Genomic DNA, 14,395 nt, shown 5'->3' on the forward strand with positions numbered 1-14,395 from the left:
GGAGTGGGGGAAGGAGGTGATCATGAAAACTTCCTGAAGGCATGAGATGGGTTTTGAGGGATGTGTAGGAGTTTTACAAGTGGAAGAAAAACAGGGGTGGGGGAGGGGAGGAAAAAGCATTTCTGGCAGAGTGATCCTGAGGTAGAAATAGCACTAGCTGTTTTGTATTAAAGTAATCTATCGGCAACCTTTTATTAGTCACCCAGTATGTACATAATGTATACAAAGGAATGTAAATGTATAAAACTTGGTCACTACCTTCAAGAAACACACCATGTAGTCCCAGAGACAGGGATAAAACAGAGATGTGCTCAATGACTGGAATACCATGACCAAAGGTCAAACTGCAGCTTAATGAAAAAAGTAGGACATCTTCAAGATCACAGGCAAGTTCCCTCTTCAGTTCCTTACATTAAGGAGTTTGTATCCTTTCCAAGCATGCAGCAGATACTTTATCCACATAATCAATGCACTGAGTCTTCACAGCAATTCTATGGACTCCATGTTAGTAATCCCATTTTACAGCTGAGGAGACTGAGGCTTTAGAGCAGTGGTTCTCAACTGCGGGTGATTTTGACCCCCAGGGGATATTTGGCAATGTCTGGAGATGCTTTGGTTTGTCACAACTAAAAGGCCTCTGTCACTACTGATATCTAGTGAATAGAGGCCAGGTATGCTGCTAAACATTCTACAATGCACAGGTCAGCTCCCCGCACCCCTCTGCCCCGTCAACACGGAACTATCCACTCCAACATGCTCATAGAGCCAAGGTTGAAAAATTGGTTTTTTGGACCACAGTTGATCGCTGGTGCTTTAGAGTGATTAAGTTCAGTTGTAGAAGGTCACACTGATCTTAACTCAGTATGGTGTTCCCTAAAACAAAACCCAAGTGACACAAAGCACAAGATCAATGGATCTTAGTTTGGCAAAAGAACTTCTCCCAAGAAGGGAGCTGTATTCCCGGGCTACTGGGCCATGCCGACGCATATCCCAGGGCTCCTCCTCAGACCAGAATGAGTGCATAATTGCCCTGGGATATGGTCTGAGTAGAGAATCGCACACACGTCATAAACCAACCTTCCCTATCTGTGCCAGCCAGCTAGTCACTTTCCAACTGTCCTAGTCATGATAGACTAGTTAGGCTGAGGTAACCAACACCCTCCAAATAACAAGGGTGTAAGACATTAAAGGTCCATTTCTCACCCACTCTACATTTCCAACATGAATTGGCAGGAGTCTCTGCTGAAGGTAAAACAGCTTCTGTAGGGCTCAACTTACTCAATATGAGCTTCCTCTGAGTCTCCTGCTTTTCCCTTAGCCAGCCACCCAGGATCCTGCTCTAAGACGTTTAGACCCCTCCAAGCCAGGACCGAGAAAAGCTGAGTCCTCTCACCTCCTAACTTGGGTCTTACCTCCTGTTTCCTGTCTGTAGACCTGCCTCTTTCTGAAAGGGGATGTAATTGGGATTGAGCCCATCCTTCAGGGAGCCATTGTGCCTCCCCCACACACACACACGTGCACACACACACGCATGCACACATGTGTCTCCTCCTTGCAGACCTAGTGTGTTGACCTCAACTACAGATGGCACCCACATACCCTGAATCTGGACCAGCTGGGAAATGTGTCATGGGTTGGAGAGCTGGATTTGATGTCTTCTCCAAAGAATTAACTAATTCTTTTTTATAGAAATCTGAGTATAGAGACCTGAGTCTCAGAGAATGATGTTAATGATGAAGTACCAGAGTGGGGAAAATCATATCCCAAAGCAGTATACACAGGATAATCTCAAATTTCTAAAATATATATCTTTGTAGTAGCCATCATTAATGGAATGTTTTCAGTATGCTGAGAATCATGCTAAATGCTTTATAGACGTCATCGCAGTCTAAACCACAACCGGGTAAGCTGGGTACTGCAGTTATCTCCATTTTCCGACCAATGAGAAACTGCTGTTAAGTGGCAGAGCTGGAATTGGAACTGAGGATGGTCTCATGCCAAAGTCTATGCCCTAAACCACATTTCTGTAATGCCTTTCACGTATATGTGTACATATACACAGAAAAAAATGTCTGGAAGATGCCTAAAGATTAATAGTTATCTTTGGTGGAATTCTTAGTGATTGTATTGTTTTCTTTTGGTTTATCTCTCTTTTCTAATTTATAATGTGGTGAAATATACTATTTCCATAGCAGCCACAATATCAAAAACGCCTTCTCTTCCCAAGCTGAGCATGGCTTCAGCAACCCTGTGTGCCAACAGAGCTCCTTGGCTGGAATAATCCCCTGTTTCAGGCTAATAACCAGGCTCATTATGACCATCCCTGGGCTCAACTTCTCTCTCTGTCGGTTGTCACCAGGGGAATGTAATTATGGAGGCAGAGTGACCGATGACAAAGACAGGCGTCTCCTGCTGTCCCTTCTGTCCACGTTCTACTGTGCGGAAATCGAGCAGGACCATTACAGACTTGCTCCTGGAGACACTTACTACATCCCTCCCCATGGCTCCTATCAGGTGAGGGGGGCAGGGTGGCCGCCTCTTTCCCCCACAGGGGCTCCGTAGTCCCCATATGGCTACAGAGCTGCAGCGTGGCCAAGTAGAGCTCAGGAGCTGCCTGGGGCTTCCTGACCTGGATCCCTAAGCTATTTTCAGTAGTCCCCAAAAGCCATCAAGAGAGGCATTGTGACTGTTTAATGAATCCTGGGTATTTGGTAGAAAAGGTCTTTCAAAACATAGGGTCCATCCATATGGGCATGGCGGAGAGAAGGATGCTTAAGATGAACCCTCAGTAGTGGGCAGACTGGAAATTGCTGCCTGAAAACAAAGGCACAGAAGGTAGCAAAAGGTGAGGGACAGAAAAACTGGATGGGGAATGAGAAAGGGAAGATGAACACAAGAAATCTGGAGGAAGGGTGAAAAAGAGCTTACTTTTATTGATCACTTGTTACACGCCAGGGCCTGATTCCTTTATAACTTCATGTGTCTTTCCATTTACAGATAAGGATACTGGGGAGATGACAAGCTCTAGGTCACACAGTTAGCTTGTGATGGAGCTAGGATCCAAACCCAGTTCTGTCTGACTCCAAAGCCAGGCCTTCCAGGGGAGCAGAGAGGAAGCTAGTGGTGGGAGGAGAGATACACAGCCCCATCTGCCTTCATACTCACTCCCCAGAAAACTGGATGAGGAAGAGTTTGGGATGTGTGGGCCCAGCCTGTGTGTGTGTGTGTGTGTGTGTGTGTGTGTGTGTGTGTGTGGTCTGTGCTACTGATACGGTGTGAATATGCAACAGAGGGAAGGGCCTGAAGAAAAAAAAAGATTTTCTGTCTCTTTAAAACTTCCCCTACTCTTCTTGGGAACTGCAGCCTGGCCTACATCCCTGAAGCCAGTTGAGTCCTTTGTTAAAAGAGATAACTCGGCCATCCCAGGTGGCACCAGCCCCCCAGGTGGGTAGCTGGTGGAGGCCATAGGCTTTGTCTTTGGCAGAGATGGGACGATTAGAACAATTAACCACAATAGCATAGAACTGAGGGGCCCTCCCTTTAAAAGGTCTGTATTTCTGCTAATGTTCAGGAAATTTGGATTTTGAGACGAGAAGGTCTACCATTTTTTCTCCTTTGCAGACAAAGTAATAAAACTTCTCTTTCCTCCTCCCAAAACCATTTGTTCTCATTCCTCTGATGTGGCCTTGAGGATAAGTGCCAAGTTTTCAGTAACAATTCCTGTTCAGGTCGGGCACAGCTAAGCCCTGAGTCATCTGTGGAACCCCAGAGTCGCTGCATTTATGTCAACTGGAGATTTCCTTTCCAGACCTATATCGACTACCTCAGGAGCCTGCCCATCACAGCGCACCCCGAAGTGTTTGGCCTCCATGAGAACGCAGACATCACCAAAGACAACCAGGAAACCAACCAGCTGTTCCAAGGGGTGCTGCTGACGCTGCCTAGACAGTCGGGAGGGAGTGGCAAGTCCCCTCAGGTAAGCGGGCTTGGGGTGGGGATGCGATCCAATCTGCTGGGCAGTTTTCCATCTAGTGGGTGCACAGGATTGTAGGATGATCAAGAAGGCAGACGTGGAGGCCTGGCAGGCCCCTGAGGGAGGGGATGGGTGTTCTGGTCTCACTTCTGAGAGTCCTTAAATATAGAACTGAAAAGGAATGAGGGTTTCCAAAATGTCCACTATTCCTGTATAAACTTTGTGATTTCTTGCTATATCCCTGTATCACCTATAATCCATTTACATAATATTTTAAAACGACTCTATTTTGCTTAAAAACATGTATTTCAAAACCTTCACATTGGAACCCTAAGTGGAAACCCAGTATCATTTCCGTCAAGTCATGACAGACACAAAAAGAAAATGAAAGCTAAACAGTGATGCAGTTCTTTCCAGATGGTGATGCTGGCTGAGGTCTTGCTGGTTTCTTGTTAAATGGCAGTGGGTAGGAGGTGGGGGAGATTGGCAAGTGTCACAGAACTATGAAATTGACACCAACCTGTGCCTTTTTCTTTGAGGGGAATGAAAAGAGAAAGACGGTCAAAACTTGAGGAGTAACTTTTTCACCCTATGACTCAACATTATCATGTCGTTTTGTGTAGTGGAAATACCTACAATCATTTGGGGTACCTCTAGCGGTCACGACCCACGCTTTGTGAAGCACTGACGCAGTCACCCTACTCAGTCTACAAGTGAGAGGGAAACGGCCCCTGGGAGAGGAAATGACCCGCATCAAGTCTTTCATAAAACGGGAGGCAGAGCCAGACCCAAAATCACCGTCTCCTGACTCCACCCACCCCCATCCCTCCCTTCTCCTCCTTCCCAGCTACCTCATGTCCAACCCCTCTCAGCTGTGGAACTTGCTTATTTGGTTTCTTGATTTAGTTCATAGTGGCGTAAGTGGTCATTGGTATGAAGGGAAACCAGCCTGGTTGCTGTGTCCCAATGTAGGAGTGGAAATTTCCCTCACAGTGGGAAGAGGGAAGGACGTGTACGTCCCAGCCTCCCACCTGCACAGGATGGCAGAGCTCTTTGTCCCTCTCACACCCAGGTCCTTCTCCTCCTGGAGCCTCTAGGCCTGTCCCCTTCCCTATGCAGCTAAGCCCAGTGCCCTGGGCTTTTCTTGCTCAGTGACGAGGAATGGCCTCCTGCTTCCCGGTGTCACTGGTAGTGAGAGAGAGTCCCACAGACTCCAGGAGCTGGTCATCAGGGGCCAGCTGTGAGAGCCCTGGGAGACCCTCGCCTAGGATCAGTGCTGTCCTGAGCCTACCTGAGCAGGAATTCGCCCACTGGCCCTCAGGCCCTTGCCCCAGGTGTGAGGACAAGGTTCTCACTGCTTAGTATCTTCACTTTCTGGGCCAAGGGGTGATGTCCTCCCCAAAGCCGGTGGGGTGATGAGTGCCCTTTCCCCACCCCGAGGCAGAATTGGCTTCTGTAGGAGAGTTCCCAGGGAGGTCCAATATAGGATGTCTGAATAGACAGATGCCCCTACTTCAAGTTTACCCACACAAAGCCACAGTCTGCGGGGCTTGTTTCTCATTCACCTCTCTACTGCCTACACTTTAAGGAAGTAGTTGAGGAGCTAGCCCAGGACATACTCTCCAAGCTTCCCAAAGACTTTAACCTAGAAGAGGTCATGAAGTTGTACCCTGTGGTCTATGAGGAATCTATGAACACCGTCCTGAGGCAGGAGATCATCAGATTCAACAGGTGAGCCGGATGATCTTGCTGGAATCTTGGGAGTTGGAGTTTGAGGGGGAGGACCTAATGGGCAGTAACTGAGAGGGTTGCTTGAAAAGGGGTTGCTGTGTAGAGGAAGTGGTTTGCCCCATGCACAGGGAGGGCTATAAGTAACACCCCCAGCAGGTGTTGACCCAGGGTTAAATCACTCCTATTCATTCTCTCCCGTTCATTCATGTGACATCTATACAGTTAGGCTAAAACCCTACCAAGCACAAGCTAATAGTAGAAGTAGTCATTAGAGCCACTTTTATTGAGCCCTTAGTGCCAGATATCGTTCTAAGCCCTATGCATGGTTCTCATTCAAACCACACAATAGTCTTTTGAAATATACGCAGTTATTAATCCCTCTACCCCCATTTTACAGATGAGAAAGCTGAGATCCAGAAGGGTTAAGTAACTTGCCCAAGGTTGCACAGTCATTCAACGGCAGAACTGAGTTTGAACCCAGGCTGTCTGATTCCAAAGCCCATGTGCTTAACCAATATGTGAAATCAGAGCGAATGTAGAAAGGGGTGGCAGAAGTTCATCCCATTGCCTCTACCACAGAGATAGGGGTGTTATGGGATGGCCATGGGGCCAAGGGTCTCTGGCCTACTCTTCTAGTCCCTCTTCCCCTCCGGTTACTATAGCATAGAGCCTAGTGGGATTACCTTGATTTGATTTCTAAATAGTCAAAACTGAAAGGGTTACCAAAGACCATCTAGGCCAGATGAGGAAACTGAGGTCCAGAGATGACAGTGGTTTGATGCAGGTCTCAAGGGTCTCAGAGCCAAGCAGGCTAACACTCATCACTTCTGCCTCCAAGTCCAAAGTTCTTGCTCCTCCAGATATTCCACGTCTTGCTGTCTCTATTTTACATCATTGCATTGTTGCTCAGTTTTAGGAACAGCCTTGACTCTGGAGGACTAGGTAACTGGAGGAATGTTACTGAGAGTTTCTCAGCTTCCCCAGTGTTAGGGTTAGTCTCTAGCGTCTACAGGCGGTTGGTTGTAAGGGAACCAAGAAAGGTATGGGGTGTGAGCCAGATACCCTGGCACGATGGGTGTAGACAGACTGCAGTCCTAGTCTGTCCAATCAGACACCAGGCCTAATGGCTTCTCTCCTCTGCACCCATTCTTCTCTAAGGCCAGCTCTTCCTCGGTTGTTGCAGGGGATTTCAATAGCCTTTACCACTGGCCATTGTAATATGGTGGATGGGGAAACAGCAATCTTATTTTCCAGCGATGATCAGGATTAATCACTTCAAGCAAAACTCTAACATTCCTCCCCACTACCTTTTTTTTTTTTTTTTAACCTGTTCGCTCAGTGGTAGGGGAAGCCCCAAATGATTAGGCAATAGCTCAGCTTCCAAATCAGGGAGACCATGATTGTGTCTTTTGGGGCAAGTGTTCCTTCCTCGAATACTAAAACTTTGAAACTAGCAGAGCTCATAGTTGCAAGAATAGAAAGAAAAATTTTGCAAGTAATCCTTTAGGTATAATAGAGGTCTGTGGTGTCATCCCTCAGATGGCAGCTTTGCCCCTTGACTCCTTAAAAAGCACATGTCTGAACCTTAAATTCCTCTTGATATAAATGTTTAGAGGTTATACATCCAGAAATTCTTTTCCTGCATTTGACCATTCTCCTGTCCATTTGGTTGAGATTCCATAAATCTTTGGAGATGACAAGCTCCTTCTGGTGGTAGATTCTTCGGTACCCTGAGGCGAATTCCCTCTGGGCTTGGCTGGGCCTCAGGACATAGAGGCCAGAGGGAAACACAGGTGAACCTTGGCATCTCTCGTGCTGCCCTTCAGCTGCCTTTTCTCAGGTGTGCACCTCATAGTCTATAAAAAGAACAACCTTGACAATATGAATCAAAAGCCTTAAAATTGCACACCTTTTGACCCAGAAAGTCTTTTAATAAGAAAATAACTAGAAATTTTCACAAAGATTGATATATGGATGGAATTTCCTAGCAATGTTGTTTACAATGACAACAATCTAGAAATAATATATTTTGATACAATAGGGGAAGAGTTAAACAAAATGAAACACTTTGCAGTCATTACAAAGGACAATTTAGGTCTTTAGTTATTGAATTGGAAAGATGTTCCCTATATGCTGAGAGAGAAAAACAGTTTGCAAAAAGGTAATATAGTATGATCCCATCAAAAGATATTTTGTGTTTATATAGAGAAATACCTGGGAAAATATAAATCAAGGTTATCTTTAGGTGGGGAGATTTGGTGATTTAATTTTTTCTTGATTAATGATTATACATTAATTATCTGACCTTTTAAAAGGGGGGAAAGTAAAAGGATACCTAGAGTCAGTGTACTCGGGTGGAATGGGACCACGGGAGAGCCAGGCCCAGCCAGCTCCTCTGTCCTTGCAGGCTGACCAAAGTGGTTCGCAGAAGCCTTATCGATCTTGGTCGAGCCATCAAAGGACAGGTCCTGATGTCCTCAGAGCTGGAGGAAGTCTTCAATAGCATGCTCATGGGTAAAGTGCCAGCCATGTGGGCGGCCAAGTCCTACCCATCACTAAAGCCACTGGGGGGCTACATCGCTGACCTGCTGGCCCGCCTGACCTTCTTCCAGGTACCTGGGAGTCCGGGTAACTGGGCACCTGGCATGCACATTTAGGCAGAGAGGACATTCTGAGATGACAGATCAGAGGCAGGAGTGTAGGGCAGGCAGCCACGCTGCATCCCGGATTGAGCACCTGCAAACAGTCTCCCCAGAGTTGGGGGCAGGAGGGAGACTTAAAAGTCCTTGAAAAGATTATAGCCTATGGAGGCAGGAATAGGAACTAGAATAAACGTCACGAACTGGTGGCTAATGGGCCAGATTTGACCAATAGATAGGTTTGGTTTGGCTGCCCGGTAATTTAAAAATTTTTGAGCTAGCATATAAACATTGGATTTTTACACAAGAAAATCCAGGTGTTTGTACTGCAAAAATGGAAGAACTGAAACAATGGGCCTGCATTCTTGCACGGCAACTGTTGCTGGAGATGAGTGGCTGTCGCTCAGTTTAGACAAGGCAAGGCACATATTCTCCACTGCTACAGTCCTCGCCACTCTATTGTATCCCTGACACAAGCTTGCACCTGTGCTTTTATTAAAGTAGAAATATATTTCTTTGTTTTCTCATGTCAAGAGTGAGAAAATATAAGCTAAACCGAGAGGGCTGCCTGTCTCAAGAAGAATGAGAAAAGGCCTATTTCCTTATAGGACTTGTTTATGTTACCTGCCTTTGAACGATCTTTAATGTGTTGTTGATTTTGAATTTTGATTTCTGTGGCTCTCCAGGAATGGATTGACAAGGGCCCCCCTGTGGTCTTTTGGATCTCCGGATTCTACTTCACACAATCTTTTCTGACAGGCGTCTCTCAAAATTATGCCCGAAAATACACCATCCCCATTGACCACGTCGGATTTGAGTTTGAGGTAGGGGTGCTTTGGGTTAGGTCCACTCAAGGGGCCAGTCAGTCAAAACAATGTTGCTGATTTCCTCAGGAGTCCAAACAGCTGGGTGTGTTAAGGACCAAATGCTCCTGAGATAGTACAAATGAAGAATTCAGCATGACTTACGGTAGCTCCAAAGCTATTCCCGGCAGAATTAGAGGATACCCAAGGCTTTGTCTCTGTATATATAAAAAGGAATCTTTCCAGAGGAAAACTCTGCCACTATCATACCAAGAAAAATGAAAGCATCCTCCCCACACAATGTGGTGGACTCTTCATTTGAAAGAATGTTAATGGCCTTGGGTAGTCCTTTGCTTGGAGTAAAGTCAAAGGAACAGCCAATATTAAAGAATCGCCCATTCCACAGGTGGAGAGGAAGGGGTGAGATGGACTGTTGTAGAACACTGTAGGATTTTTAATTCTATGGAAAGATCCTTTGAGATCATCTAGTTCAGAGGTCACAAACTGGTTGCCCTAGGTCTTAATTTAGTTTATGAGTGAACTTGATTGGCCTTTGAAGATGATGCTAAGCCAAAATGAACACAATAAGAAAGCAAAACAGCTAGGATAAACATTGGAAAAAAGATAAGACCATCTTTTTTGGTGTTGAAATGATTGTATAGCTAGAAATCCTAGTGAGGTGGCTGATGCCTGTAACTCCAGCTACTCGGGAAGCAGAGGGCTGAGGCAGGATTGCTTGAGCCCAGGAGTTTGAGTCCAGGCTGAACAACACAGAGAGATTCCATCTCTCTCTCTCTAAAAAAAATAAACACACACACACATACATATATAGAAGTCCCTGACTATATATGGTTTGATTTAAAATTTTTCAACTTTGCCATGGAGGAGAAGTGATTATACATTCCTTAGAAACTGTACTTTGAGTAACCATACAACCATTCTGTTTTTTACTTTTAGTACAGTATTCAATAAACTACATGAGATGTTCAACACTTTACTATAAAATAGGCTTTATATTAGATAATTTAGCCCAACTTTAGGCTAATGTAAGCGTTCTGAGCATGTTTAAATTAGGGTAGGCTAAGCTATAATGTCAGGTAGTTAGGTGTATTAAATGCATTTTTGAATTACAATATTTTCAACTTACAGTGGGTTTATTGAGACATAACCCCCACTGTAAGTCAAGGAACAACTATAGAAGAATTTGTAAGGTTAAATATACAAAAATCAATAGCCTTTTTCTATTCTTGCAATAAGTACTTAGAAGTGGGAAAAACATTCCATTCACAATAACAAAAGAATATTATAATTTGAATGATTTTAAATGGAACTTGTGCTCTCTGGTTCATCATAATCCCCACCACTCCCTATTCTCCTATACTTTGACCATTTTCTGCATTTATCTGAAGGAATTTGAATTTACTGCCTCTGAATCTAAACAGTGGTGTGTAGGAGCTCAATCATACCAAGTAGCTAGAGCCATTTCATTTTCAGGAATTTGGGAAGCTGATTGTTAAATAGTTGGTAGCCTGAAATTGACCGTGGTGGGAATCTTCACAGCAGAGAAATTGACAAAAACTACAGATCAAGTCTTTATTTTCCCCACCCTCATTCCCACAACTGTTTTACCATCCTGCCTCTGAATCTGAAGATCCAGGTCCTGAAAGAGAAGGGATTGTGCAAAGTCGCTGAATTAGTTATAATTAATGTGGCCTCCTGGCTCCTGCCTCAGTGCATTTTCTGTGCCCACCACATATAAAGAGCAGCCTGCTGACTAGGAATCAGACCTGGACCAGGTATAGCAGGCAGGGATATTATTGCAGAAGCCCCACTGCCCTTGGTGATACCTCCTGGGAGAGGCAGACGTTGCAGCTAGGTTGCACTTTGTGTATCAGACTATTCCAATCTCTTAATGCTGCCCCACGTAGGAAAAGGGCAGGCAATGAAACTCACAGCTTTCCACTCTTCCAGGTAACCACACAAGAAACGGTCATAGAGAGTAATCCAGAAGACGGGGCCTACATAAAAGGGCTCTTTTTAGAAGGTGCCCGTTGGGACAGGAAAACGATGCAGATTGGGGAGTCTCTTCCCAAAATCCTGTACGACCCATTGCCCATCATTTGGCTGAAGCCGGGGGAGAGTGCCATGTTTTTGCACCAGAACATTTACGTGTGTCCAGTCTACAAAACAAGTGCCCGGAGAGGAATCCTCTCCACCACAGGCCACTCTACCAACTATGTCCTCTCCATTGAGCTCCCAACAGACATGCCCCAGAAGCACTGGATAAACCGAGGGGTGGCCTCACTGTGCCAGCTGGATAACTGATGGCATTTGTCTCAAAATAGAAAATAAAAGGCATGTCATTCTCTACTACAACCTAGCTTTCCTTTCTTGAGAGTCAAGTGGAGTGAAGATGACAGCGATGATGGTAATGATGATGATTATATTGCCAGAGCAATTGCTATGAGCCAGGTATTTCCCAGCAGCCCGGTAAAGTAGGTTATTACTATTATCCTCCTTTTATGGCTACAGAAACCATGATATAGAGAAGCTAAGTCATATCCTCTGAATCAGATAGCTACTAAAGTAATATTTGAACACAGGCAGTGGGACTCTTTGACCTAGACTTTGAGTCATTTGGCTAGGTTCCCTTATGGTTATTTTTTTCATATTATTTTGCTATAATTGTCATTGAATTTCAATTACTTCTTTTCCAGTCTATCCACATGGAATCTTGAGCCCCTTTTATTTGTTAAGGTTCTTTTTTTTTTTTTTTTTTGAGACAGAGTCTCACTGTGTTGCCCGGGCTAGAGTGCCGCGGCATCATCCTAGCTCACACCAACCTCAAACTCTGGGCTCAAGTGATCCTTCTGCCTCAGCCTCCCGAGTAGCTGGGACTACAGGCATGCGCCACCATGCCCGGCTAATTTTTTCTATATATTTTTAGTTGTCCAATTAATTTCTTTCTAATTTTAGTAGAGACGGGGTCTCGCTCTTGCTCAGGCTGGTTTCGAACTCCTGAGCTCAAACAATCCGCCCGCCTTGGCCTCCCAGAGAGGCGTGAGCCACCGCGCCCAGCCTGTTAAGGTTCTTGATATATTAAAATGCACTACTCACAACAATCTTATGCAGTAGGTATTATCATTAATCTCTATTTCACAGATGCAAAAACAGAGATTTAAACAAGTAACTAGCCCAAAGTTCCACACCTAGTCAGTGGTAGAACTGAGACCCAGTTGCTTCTCTTGCTGGCCTACACAGATGGGTGGAAATTTCAGGAAGAAAGGGGAAGTGAGAGAAGCAATATTTGTTGTATGCCTACTGTGTGCCATGGTTTGTCCCCTGGCCTTTAGATATCTTGCTTGATGCTGTGTGGTGGGAGTGACTGTCTCTCCCTCTGGAGGTTTGGAGAGATTAAGTAGCCTAAGATCACTAAGCTCTTTCACATCGCAGAGCCAAGTTTGAGCCGAGGTTGGTCTGGCTCTTGAGCCCATGCATTTTTCACTGCCACAGGCTGCCTCTCTGCCAAGGACTTGGCTCTGATGTTATGTAGAATCTCAGCTCCAACTACACAACTCTGTCCAAGAAATTTCAATCACTTGTTTCTCCCTAGGGACAGCTGGAAGAGAATCTTGAGGAAGATAAAAATCAAATTCTTGATGTATTACTTCTTCATGAATTCTCTCATGTAGCCTTTGGCTCCAAATGGCTTCTTTCAGGGCATTCCCATTGGTCACTCTGCAACTGAGCAAAGACATAAGGCTGTTTGAGAGTCTTAATGTGTCTGGCCTGGCTTCTCTGCCTTATCTCTAGAAGAAATGTCCTGACTCAGGGTCTTTGATTTTTCCTGAATGTGGGAAACTTCTGAGAACCAAATAAACATATTCCGGACATTTCAGTTTCTTCATGGTGCCGACCAAATTCTGATTGAGGACTCTGAATTCTGAGATCAGCAAATGATCCAAGTGATCCCAGAGATTGTCAAGGGAAATTCTTCAAATCTTGCCAGGGGGCAATAAAGAGACAAGTGAGGAGGAGACAGTCTCCTTCAGCTCAAAGTAGCTAGCTTAAGAGTTTTTTTTTTTCCCCCCAAGAAACAAAACTTTTCTCAATAGGGCAAAAAAATCAGAATGAACAGATAGCTTGAACTGCCTTATTGTTCCAAATCAGATTGTTAGTCATTTCCGATAGAAAGATGTCCTGGATCTCAAATCCCGGAATCTTGGACTGGTAGGTAAGTCACATTGCAAGCTGTAAAAGAGCTGGCTGTGAGGGGGTTGCTAAGAGAACAATTGAATTTTAATTACAGTTATCTAACTTCAGCTTCAGCAACAAAAAGCTGAGGGCGGCAGGGACTGACTGTCTCATTCCTCAGGGGTCAAGGGACAGAATGTTTTCATACGATGGATTAAATTTTTGTAATTTAAAAAATTTCCTCCACTTTGAAAAGAAAGATTGCCCTAAATTTGAGGTCATTTTCTACTGGGGCCAATGCAGTAATTAATGTCTCCTCCTAGGAAAGAGCAATATGCTCTTCAGAAATCGTGGTGAGTTAGAGGCTGGAGTCCTGGGGAAGAGATGGCCAGAGATCAGCTCAGTGAGAAGCTGCAGGCCCTGCTTATAAATAGCTCAGCAGATGACATCAGACAAACCTTGTCACCAAACTAGTCCTTGCTCTTTAAAAATCTAGCTGTTGGGTAAACAGTTATGTTCAACCCTTGTCAGTATGGGAAGATAGTTACATTGAAGGAAGGGGATGTAGGGAAAGTAGGTTCTGCCTTTATAAGACTGAAGGTGGGGATTTTATAGTCTTGGAGAGAAAATGGGGAAAATATTATTACAAACAGAAACACAGGTTACTTAGGTTTGATAGTAAATCGACAATTATGTTTTTGAGTAATAGTATATGCATCTTTGCAAAGGGGGCTAAGCATATAAAAGTCACATTTAGGTAAGATTCCTGGCACGTGGAAGATGTGCAAAGGCTGGCTAGCAATTAGATAAACTTTCATCTTGAAGGAGGCTGGGTAAGAAGGGTGATTTCTACACTCAGTAGAGTAAGTAAAAAAACTGCATGTAGTTTAAATCACCTTGAGTTACTTAGAAAGGAACCACGATGGAGACGGGCGAGCCATGTCTCACTTGGTCCAGTTTTCCCCTCCAGTACAGGAACAGATCACTGCTTCATTGGCTGACCACCAAATGAAGTAATTGGCTTGACTTCCCAGGCCCTATGTTGCATAGGAAAT

At 44.7% G+C, this 14,395-nt stretch overlaps 1 protein-coding gene across 1 annotated transcript in view; it reads left to right on the forward strand.

Moving 5' to 3' along the window:
- DNAH3 (dynein, axonemal, heavy chain 3) overlaps positions 1-11,471 on the forward strand; it is a 135,781-nt gene extending 124,310 nt beyond the window's left edge. Inside the window, exons 56-61 of the mRNA XM_012644945.1 lie at positions 2,360-2,514; positions 3,809-3,976; positions 5,562-5,704; positions 8,112-8,316; positions 9,030-9,167; positions 11,118-11,471. Of these exons, the coding sequence (XP_012500399.1) occupies positions 2,360-2,514; positions 3,809-3,976; positions 5,562-5,704; positions 8,112-8,316; positions 9,030-9,167; positions 11,118-11,471 (1,163 nt within the window). The remainder of the gene's footprint in view (positions 1-2,359; positions 2,515-3,808; positions 3,977-5,561; positions 5,705-8,111; positions 8,317-9,029; positions 9,168-11,117) is intronic.
- Positions 11,472-14,395: the final 2,924 nt, after the last annotated feature.

This window comes from Propithecus coquereli, unplaced genomic scaffold (genome assembly GCF_000956105.1).
Source record: "Propithecus coquereli isolate 6110/MARCELLA unplaced genomic scaffold, Pcoq_1.0 Scaffold223, whole genome shotgun sequence".
Taxonomy (NCBI): Eukaryota; Metazoa; Chordata; class Mammalia; order Primates; family Indriidae; genus Propithecus; species Propithecus coquereli.